Raw genomic sequence first — 11336 nt, 5'->3', positions numbered from 1 at the left:
ATACATGATCCCAGGTGCTTGGCACCCCTCCTTTGCTAAAACCGACAAATTGACAGTAAACAAGTATTGAGCTTGGAAAATCTCGCTTCTTCCACAAGCACTCAAAACAATTCATTTGCATGGTTGTTCATGTAACAAATAATAACATTTTACAACAGGCACCCAAAACAAGCCACTTTCATGGCAGTCCATGTAACATAAACAAATAATAAATAACGCACATATTCAACTGCAGTTTTTAGCAACTTTTACAACATGTCAGCAGAGACTCATCTGCGGTAATACCAACATATAATGTATGATATAAACTTTCTGAAGACCAATGCTTCATGAAAAAAGATTTTACAAAATTAACAACCTGTCCTTTCCAACTAGTAACATTCTTCCTTTCCATCATTTAAATTATAGTTCTATATACATGTACACATCTCATCCCAACATTTTCTGATGAAATTATTTCTTGTTAGTGAAGACGAGAGGTGAACGAAATAGACATTCACCAGCTATTCAGTTTGGAAAACAAAAACAAATCCAAAAGTGCTATCTTTCATTTACATCTTGTGTTGCAACAAAAAAAAAGAAAACCTGTACAAGCTTCATCTCTGACAAAACTTGCAGACGATCACCAAAAAGGAGGGAGGAACATAATGGAAAAAAATCCATTTCCTTTCCATAAAAAAAAGCTTCCTTTCATTCATTAGCACTAAGATATCTGAAACACAAGGAACCCTGATGCTACATGTTGTTGCAGTTACCTTTCTTTTTTCTGCACATGCAATGTCTTCAGAATATTTTAGCTTCCTTTAAGCCAATGAGCGGCAATAGAATGACCAAAATGAAACATGGAAAAGACATGGAGTAACTTAGTTTTGTGGGTAGTTATTGAAGTGACATATAAAGAAATGAAACAATTGCGAAAACTAAAGGACATAGATTGCCGTCGCTATGGAAACTGGCATACACAGCGCCATATTGGATTTCTAGGAAACGGTTTTACAGCAACATCATACATCAGAAATGCTTAATATTTGGCACAAAGATACACAAGACTTTTATCTACAATCATATATACCGAGAGGCATAAATTCCGCAAACTGAACTTTAAAAAATCACAAAAAATCAACTCAGTGGTGAATGTTTTCAATGTTTGAATATTTTATTTATTGGCCATTTTAGTGTTTATAAACCTTCGCTTTATTGATTTTGAATAGAACATCATGAAATGACAATTTATCAAAGTCCAAACGCAATGATTTCGGAAAACGTTCAGTGTTCATCACGTTCAATGCTTTGGCCAGCTCTAAGCATCCCAATCGCTTGCTGTCTCTCTCCTTCATCAAGTCGTGGCATGATTGCGATATCTGATACAGCCAAACAGCCAGTTGCATTTTATAGGGCCATACACTATCTTTTTACGTTATTGTCTCCCGTTCAGCCCATTGTCTTTATTAGCACAGTGAGCTGTGGCTGGATCAGCAATACTGCAAAGCGCACGCTGACAGCGTGAAACATTTGCTCCGACACTTAAGATGTTAACTACAAATTACAGGTTCAATCTGATTTTCGTTTGAGAGCAAAATCGTTCAATGCACCATTTGCAGAATTTATGCCTTTCAGTATAGAATGATATTTGACAAAAAATTACAGTTGAATTTAAATTAATTTTTGAAATAAAGATTAATGAATATGCAGTTAGAAATTCATTAATCCTTAATACAAAATTTAATTTAAATTCAACTGTAGTCTTCAGTCAAAATATCGTTCTATATGATTGTAGATGCAAGTCATGTGTATCCTTGTGTCAAATATTATGCATGTCTGATGTATGATGTTACTGTAAAACAGTTTACTAGAAAGCCAATATGGCGGCTGTTTCCATAGCAACGGCAGTCTGTGTCCATTAGTATTTAAATTGTTTCCATTTATTTGTATAAGTCTCTTCAATAACTACCCAGAAAACTAGATTATTCCATGTATTCTCCAAGTTTAAGAGTTCAAATGCTAGTTGATATATTCATTCCACCACTCTTTTTAGATTCATCAAATGACTTCCATTTTGAATTTTGTTTGTTAAGATTCTCAAAAACACATGATTAACCAATAAGCTAGTTTTCTCCTTCATCGAGCAAAGATACACAAGCATACGTATTAACAAACTGATTTAAAAGCAGCAGGTCCCCTTTTGACCAAGAATCTGAGAAAATCAGTTCTTTAAAGAGAGGGATTGAGTCTTAAAACCAATGAATAATTTTACACAGATTATTAACAGAAAATCAGAGAAAGCAGGGTCTTAAAAGGGAGTGTTTTAAATTAGGCGGTTCTACTGTACCATTGAACCCCCATTTTAAGACGCCTCAATTTAAGACTTCCTCCCTCTTAAAACCTTCTTCTCGCAGATGATCTGTTAATAGCATCTGTACATTTTCCTCCATTTTAAGACTCCCTCTCTTTTAAGAATTGATTTTCTTAGGTTATTGAAAGTCATAAAAGGAGGGTTCCACTGGACTGCCCCAAACCAATCAATTTAATTAGTCATCTCAGACTCTGCATCAGGAAGGCTAGCAGTGGTTGCGGTGGTAGTAGCACCGGTGGTGGTGATGGTGGACTGGGCAGAAGTAGCACTGGCGGCAGCTGCTGCTGCAGCGGCAGAGACTGGGGAGTACAGTGTGAACTCTGGTGTGGAAGTGTAAGCACGGTACAACTCCTGGGCACATAGCTTAGCTTTATCTCTGTAACAAAACGTACAACAGTTTTGCAGGGGACTACTTTGTACAGATCAGAAGCTCTGATTTAGACAACAAATTAGCTTAATTATTCATAAAAGAGTTGCATTCTTTGTTTTATCCAAGAGGAAAGCAGCATGCGTAACCTTAAAAATATAATTGTTTTTAATTGTAATTCCGATGCTAAAACACTGTCAACTCTTAAATCCTTTTTGTTCTCCCTAGTTTTAAGGAGTGGTAACACGAACTGGCAAAACAAAAGACACTGGTGAAAGACAATCTGTCTACCTCAATGGTGTTGTTCTTATTTCTCAGTTTTAACAACTGATGCACACGATTTTGTTACAGTTTATAATGGGACTGAAGACAATAACTACAGAAGTTGACTTACTTGTATGGAGCTTGTTCCTCCCGGTTCATGTTGCGCCAGGCATGGCCCATGATCTTGCTGATGTGAGACGTATGCACACCTGGATGGGCCCTGTTCATCATACAACATGCAATCTGAGTTATAAGTATTAAGAGGAATGACAATCAGATTTAATTTATTCAACAAATGTGTGCACAAGTTCTGACCAGCTATTCTGCCTAATTACTCAAGAATTCTCAGCAACAAACAGGATAGAGATGTGGGTACACAATTAATAATTAAACACTATTTTATGTTGCAATAGCGTTCAACAGCCGCATGTACGATGCTATTCAGACAGATTTCTTTTGAATCATTATAACTCCGGGACGGGGATGTAGCTCAGTCGGTAGCGCGCTGGATTTGTATCCAGTTGGCCGCTGTCAGCGTGAGTTCGTCCCCACGTTCGGCGAGAGATTTATTTCTCAGAGTCAACTTTGTGTGCACTCTCCTCGGTGTCCGAACACCCCCGTGTGTACACGCAAGCACAAGACCAAGTGCGCACGAAAAAGATCCTGTAATCCATGTCAGGGTTCGGTGGGTTATAGAAACACGAAAATAACCAGCATGCTTCCTCCGAAAGCGGCGTATGACTAAATGGCGGGGTAAAAACGGTCATACACGTAAAAGCCGTGGGAGTTTCAGCCCATGAACGAACAAACAAACATTATAACTCCCAGGCCAGAAGGTGCAAAACTGTAAGATGCTAATACATGTAGACGATGTTGAGAAATAAATGTCTGATTTGCATGGGTTATGAAAGAAAGAATATTCTTGCTTCTTGAAGCAAACTTTCCCACGTGACATTATAGACCACAAGCAAGGGTGTGTGTCTCCATGTGGAACAGTTTGCCTCAATAAAAGCAAGAGTATTCACATTCACTTTACCCATACCAACCCCACTGAGTTATTTCTGGAATTTGTCTATTATTCAGGAATAAGACAATGACAATGCTTTATTAAGAGAGAGTTTGACCAATCCCTCTGCAAAAATTTGACCGATCCCTCTGCAAAAACAAGAAACGGTATAACAAGAAAAGGTGTCAAAATGAAGAATGAAGACAAGAAACGGCAAAAGAAGAATACTTTTTCAAAAGTGTTCTACAATTTGCAGTCTTACTGGATGAACTTGCGTCGATTGAGTCTGCTGAACATCATGAAGCCGTTCATCCAGGAGGTCTTGCGTAGATCCAGCTTGCTGCTTAGCTTGTCTTGTGACTCTGTGGCTGTCACCCTGTTGACAACGAGCAGTAAGTTATATAATTTATCAGACAAGATTATCTTTTCATACAAAAATTCTAGGTGTTAAAATCAACCTGTTTCTAGCACTGGAATACACAGAAAATACCAGACTATGATGCTTGCACCTCAAAGCAAATAAAGGACAGAATAATATTGGACCAACAGGCCGTTGAAAAAATGTCAAACCGAATAAAATCGTACCATTTTTCTCTCAAACCCAAAAAAGTAGATTACAATTAAATTTCCAAGACTTGAAACTTCTGTTTAAATCATAACCTGCAAGGCTTGCAGGCAGGGTATGCATGCAACAATGCATGTGTGTAGGGCTCCAAGATGCTCGTAAGTACCCTTCAGCTGTACCGAAACTTATTTTTATTGTCTCCAATGACTAATATAATTATGTAGCAATGGACCGCCCTGATATGGCCCTTCGTGGTCGGCTGGGCGTTAAGCAAACAAACAAACAAAATGTAGCAATGGTAATCTATATATGATATATGAATGGTCTGAGCTTATAACCTGGCCGTGTCTTCCTGTGGCTTGGAGACTTGAACGGGGGCAGGACAATCCAGAGATAGTTTGCCACGGGTAGCCTGCAGACGCTGAACAGGGTGTCTGTGGTTACACCGGATGTTGTAGGGCACCACCCGCACTTTGCATGGCGTAGCATCTGAAAGCATTATTTCATGTTATACAGTTAGAAATGGGCTCTGGTGTTTACGGGAAATCTAAATGAAATGGATAAGTTACATTAGTAAACTGCAGTCAGGCAGAAAATGTAGAATGCTCGTTGCATTGAAGTATCCTGAAAGTATAGTGATCAATCTGGTTCTATATGATGCGGATCAGTTTTAGCATAAGGCATATTATTTTGTAAAGTTGAGCTATGTGAATGTGATTTAAGTCATAGCAGACACAGAAATTTAAAAGGGACATAACCACGCGTTTCATGTAATTTGACCTGATCTTTTTTCATTTCAAGCGCTCTTTCCCGCTCCCCTTTTCTTTGTTAGGGGTTGGGGGATATTGCCAGCCATTGATTAGCCAATGCTCCATGACAATGACCACAAACAGACCTGATTTACTGTCATCAGATGGCACAGCCATAGTTTTCTGCGGTTCACAAGACCATGACGGCAGATAGGCCCTCTCCGACAGGTAATCATCGTGATGGGAAGACCGCCTGGGGCTCAGCTGCTTGCGTTTGTTACGACGCACAGTGCTTTGGAAGCCATGATCCGGTATATGCTTCTCAATGGTGTAGTAAGTGTGAACGGGTTTGGAGGACACGCTGAAGTGCTGCACTGGGCGAAGCGTCGGGACGACAGGCTGAGCATGGACTTTGGTCTTGTCCATTCGGGTGTATGTGGTGTTGCCTTGCTCCCTGGTGTCAAACTCAATCACTAGAGTGTCATTATCCTAAAAGAAAGGAAAGAATGGTATAGTCGATGAATATATACTCCACGTCAAATTGGTGACGCATTCATCAGCCATATTAACCCTTAGGCTGGTTGTCGCGACATATGTCGCACTACTGTACGTATACTGTCACCTGCAGGTTGTCACGACATAAGTCGCGCTACTGTCTCAATCTGTTTGGTCGGTTCCGATTACCTCCCATGGATGCGAAAACCTATATGACCGGTTTTCTCTCTGTTAATTCACCAGTGGCTATGTAACATGTGTTACAGAATTGCACCAGTGTAAGGGTTAAAAACAGACAGAACAAGTCGCGTAAGGCAAAATAACATTTAGTCAAGATGTCGAACTCACAGAATGAAACTGAACGCACTGCATTTTTTCACCAAGACCGCATACTCGTAGTTTCGTCAGTCCACCGCTCGTGGCAAAGGCAGTGAAATCGACAAGCCAGAATAGTGCGGTAATGGTCGCGCTGAGCAGGATAACACGCTTTTCTGCATCTCTATTCTTGTTAGCGTACTGAGTTTGTTTGTAATCCAAGCATATATCTATATGTTTTTGGAATCAGGGACCGACAAGGAATAAGATGAAATTGTTTCGAAATCGATTTCGGACAATTCATTTTTATCATAATTTTCATATTTTTAATTTATAGAGCTTGTTTGTAATCCAAATATAACATATGTATATGTTTTGGAATCACAAAAAGACGAAGAATAAGATGAAATTGTTTTTGGATCGTTTAAAAAAAGAAAATTTTTTTAATGACAAGTTTCTGATTTTTAATGACCAAATTCATAAATTATTTTTTAAGCCTGAAATGCAATACTAAAGTCCGGCCTTCGTCGAAGATTGCTTTGCCAAAATTTCAATCAATTTGATTAAAAAATGAGGGTGTGACAGTGCCGCCTCAACTTGTACAAAAAGCCGGATATGACGTCATCAAAAGTATTTATCGGAAAAATAAAAAAAACATCCGGGGATATCATTCCGAGGAACTCTCATGTCAAATTTCATAAAGATCGGTCCAGTAGTTTAGTCTGAATCGCTCTACACACACAGACACACCACGACCCTCATCTCGATTCCCCCTCTATGTTAAAACATTTAGTCAAAACTTGAATCAAAACTTTAGTCTAAATGTAAAAAGAGACAATAGTAAAATTTCTCTAAGCTTTCGGTTGTTATCATCTGTAAATGCAAAATTATTTCAATCATGAAAACCCGATTTGAATCTGGTTACTGTACGTTGTAGCTGCAAACGCAGCAACACAAAAGAGGCTTACCACTTGGGTGCTGGAAGTGATCTCAAGGACTGCAGAAACACTGTCATCCACAGCAGAACTGAAGAACATATCAGCATCTCCTAGAAAAGAAATTAAATGCTTGCATACACTCATCAGGCATGGAAATTGAAAACGGCTGAAAATATTTCAGTAACAAAGTTGACGGCGCGAAGCTCCTAACCTTACTACGGGGGCCTGGGGGCATGCCCCCCCCCCCCCCCGGAATTTTTCTCTCTCCAAAGAACCCAAATGGTGCAATTTGGTGTCATCTGAGCTCCAAGTTTGCCATTAAATTCAGTTTTTAAAACCATTTTTGCCTCCCCCATTTAATTTTTCGGAGAACACTTGCGTTTTCGGCGGAACAAAAAAAAATTCGGCCGAAATTTGCCTTTTGGCGGACAATTCCCATGCCTGGCTCATATGACCAAAAATTTGACAGCTTTACACTCAGAAACTTAATTTTTAATATTACATGTTGTAGTTCATTTTTGGCGCTTTTTCCGCTTCTTAAGAAGCCCAAAATCAGTGACATCTATTTTGGTACTCAGCCTTCCGTCTATTTATTCAGGCACAGACAAAGCAAAGAGTTTTAAATATACAGTCAATCGATCCTGTCTTTAACGACCATGACCCAACCAGAAGTGCAGGTCCTTATAGACAGGGGGACCGGCACGGTTAGCCTAGTGCAAACACACATATCAGTATATGCACCAACATCGTGTGCGTATATTGTTTTATTACATTTGTTTCAAACAGGACACACACAAAAAAGAAACAAACGAAAAAATCAGGCATGGTACTGAAGGAATGGCAGTTTCAGCTGAAATAAAGCCGGGGGTCCAGGGGGCCGCTTAGGCCCCCTGGCGGGGTCAAGGGGCAGCGCCCTTTGTGAAGCTGACGACTTTTTACTAATTCAAATGTGTTTAGTGCCCTCTCCTTGAAGCTGAGAGGGATATAAGTGAAAGATAACAAGGCTTTTTGAGTAAGAAAAAATAATAATCTCAAGTGAATGGGCGGATTTATCGGACCATGACCGCGCTCAGTTGATAACGATAGGACATCTGACCGCAATGCGGCTGTGTGAATCGGACATTTGAGCCTTTTAATCGGTCTATGTCCGATGTCCAACGCCTGACGACATCCCTGGACTATGTATACACGGGAACCCCCATTTTAAGACCTCTCGATTTAAGACTCCCTTCCTTTTAAAACCCAGTGTTTTCTCATACTTTTGGTTCATAACCTCTGTAAATGTACCCCCATTTTTATTAAGACTCCCTAGCTCCTATTGAAGACCTGATTTTTCTGATTTTTTGAAGTCTTAAAAAGGGGGTTCCACTGTATTGACAATTCTCACCGTGGGAATGGCCAGTGCCAGTCATCTGGTGATCACCAAACACTGACCACATGTGGGCGGTGTGGTCATCGTCACCGGCCACACTGGACGAGTGGACGTCAGAATCCTGCGACAGGACGGTCACTTCTTTCTCCACGGGCAGAACCATGACAGGGACCACACAGTCCGTGGTGGAGTCCACAGTGGGAGAGGAGACTTTGAAACGTCCATAGCTCACTTCATCCTGAGCATGGGGGATGCAAACACTTGTTAAAAATAAGTTGATGACACTTTGGAAAATATTTATCAAAAAGCTCAGTTTTGTAACAATAATGACAATGTCCTTTTAAATGTATGATATGACTTTGCCAAGTAAAAAAAAAACGGGAAAAAAACAAAACAAACCCTTTGATTTTTGTTTACTGTATATATTCAATATTGCAATTGGTAAATGCCCTCACTGATCAATAATACGAGCACACAGGTAGTTTCAGCCAAAACGTACATACCTGCATTGACTGTGACAAGTTTTGAGTTGCTGCAAGCACTTCGTCATCACCAATATCTGTATCTTGAAAACAAAGAAACGCATTGAAATCAGAAAAAAGTGTGTGTTGTGGAATGTGTGTTGAAATGGACGCACATATATACACAATATAAACCCCACTTTAATTACACAACGGAAATTTCTTAAGAGAACAGAGGTTAATGGAACTTCAAAATTCCGACGCACCAGTCCAGAGCAAGTGAATATTTTCACAGCACTCACAGTCTCCAGCTACCTCATGAGCATTAAATAACTTCTGTGCTAATGGCCAAGTCAAACTTCCTGTACAAGTTTTGTTGAGGAACAGGCCAGCCAACTCTGGAACAACTCTACAATGCTTGTTGTAACAACTCATCTGCATGGAAGTGTGCAAACAAAACCACCACCCCAAAACAACAATCTCCCCTTAAATAATAGAGCTGAGTGCTTTAGACACCCCCCCCCCCCCCCCCCCCCCCCCATCTTAAGACCTTAGACAGTCTGTGAAAAACAAGTCTGAAAAGGAAATAGTCTAAAAATAGAACTCCCATTTACAAAGTTTATGAACAAAAAAATCCGAAAAAGCAAGGTTTTTAAAAGGAAGTCTTAAAAGTTCATCTGGTTTTTTTTGTGTTTTTTATTTTTATTTTTTACCGTACCTTCAAAGCCCTTGAAGTAGTCTTTAAAGTAGTCCCTGAAGTTGGTGGTGAGCAGGACCCAGCTAGGATGCGGTTTGCTGCCCAGACAGCCACACAGGAACTCGATGGTGTTCTCCAGGAAAGCGATGTAGGAGATGACTCGCTGCATCATCACCACCTCAACAGTTCATGGAAACAAGTGAGATGTGTCATTTTCAACCAATGCAATGTGTTTCTGGTTGCACTTTCAATTTTGTTGTTGCTATTGTCTCAATTTTGTTGTTGGTGTGTTTGTGGTTGGTTGTTCTGTGTGGTGTGGTTGTTGGTGTGTCTGTGGTTGTTATTGCTGTGTTGTGTGTGTGTGTGTGTAATTATTTGCCACAGGCACACGGTCATACACGGGCGCACCTGCATGTCAAGACCTTTCCCTCACCTTAGTCTCTCTGTTGTCATCTGCTGAGCCGGGCACGAGGCTACAGATTGCCTTGAGCTGCTCATTCAGTGTGTGGTGCCGAATCCTGAAATGACACCAGTCGGTCTTCAGCCATCTATCATGCATTATATAGAGGTCTTGAAATTGAAAAAAAAAAACCAAAAAAAAACCCAAGGAAGGCCAGAATTCGAAAGCACAACACGTACTTCGAACAAGTTTTTTTTGGGGGAAAAGGCAAGACCGTGCAATCTGGAGATCAGTAAAGATCATGATCACTGGAGCTTATAAAATATCTGATTTGGCAAAAAAAATCTCATGCCTGAAAATGACATAAATCACAATTAAATGCATTATCTACATATAAGATGACGTACTTGTGCATATTATATATACAATGATAAATCATAATGTGCTGTTTGCAATTGATGTTCACCTTTCGCTGTGCCGGTGTTTCTCCATGATGTGACGCAGTGTGTTGGGGGTCCTGTTTTTGCGAGAGTTGTTGCACTTCTTGCGGTTGTCGGGGGACATGCTGCCATCAGACCCTGGGCTCCTGGCCTGACATCAGCACAGATATTAATAACAGAAAAGTTTTTCAGAGAACTGAAGTGTGTAATCGTTTTTGTCGCATTCATTATTGAAAGAAAGTGAGAGAAAATATTACGAAGTACAGGTTGGGTGGGGTGGTGTGAGATGTTCAGAGCACTGTAGAGTAAAATCCTTTTATCTAATATGATACTAGAACCTTGCAGTATAGGAAAAAAGTGGAGAGAGAGAGGGGGGAGGGAGGGGGGGGGAGAGAGAGAGAGAGGGCAATAGACAGGGAGGAAGGGGGGCGGGATGGATAGGGAATTTTAAATTTGATGAGACAATGGCAATTCACATCTTAAACCACGACCTACTGAAAGAGAAGAAAATGTCTGAAAATAAGGCCAAAAAAAAATAGGTCTGTTTACGGTAACATAGGCCAAAAAAATAGGTAGGTCGGGATTTTTTTTCCTCCCAAAAAACCCCATATTTTTACGTTATTTTGCAAAAAAACCCAATTCCCCCCCCCCCCCCCCCCCCCCCCCCCCCCCCAAATGCCAAAAAAAAAGTCTAGGGTCGCGAAAAAAAATAGGGTCGGTCGGGTTACCGTAAACAGACTTTTTTTTTTTGGGGGCCCAAGACAGGCAACATGTTTGATGCTGTTGCTGTATTTCGAATGATTCTCGTCAGATTTTTGGTCAATAAATTGTGCACATCTCACCTCAGAGTTTAAGCAGTCATAGCTACAACAGGTTTCTTCATGAGATACATCAGTTAGGTCTGTAACTCCCGT

The 11336-nt window shown here is 40.2% G+C and overlaps 1 protein-coding gene across 1 annotated transcript; it reads right to left on the bottom strand.

Moving 5' to 3' along the window:
- Positions 1 to 1804: 1804 nt before the first annotated feature.
- On the bottom strand, positions 1805 to 11336 carry LOC138951761 (uncharacterized; the record flags this gene model as incomplete). The annotated part of the gene is given in 12 exon segments (XM_070323315.1): positions 1805 to 2729; positions 3115 to 3204; positions 4253 to 4366; positions 4894 to 5044; positions 5451 to 5793; positions 7083 to 7162; positions 8440 to 8662; positions 8928 to 8989; positions 9604 to 9760; positions 10016 to 10100; positions 10449 to 10573; positions 11265 to 11336. Coding segments are annotated over 12 exon segments (1707 nt in total), but the record flags the coding sequence as incomplete, so codon positions are not given.

The sequence above is a fragment of the Littorina saxatilis genome, linkage group LG17 (assembly GCF_037325665.1).
Source record: "Littorina saxatilis isolate snail1 linkage group LG17, US_GU_Lsax_2.0, whole genome shotgun sequence".
In the NCBI taxonomy this organism is placed as follows: domain Eukaryota; kingdom Metazoa; phylum Mollusca; class Gastropoda; order Littorinimorpha; family Littorinidae; genus Littorina; species Littorina saxatilis.
This window is presented reverse-complemented; position numbering and strand designations above follow the sequence as displayed.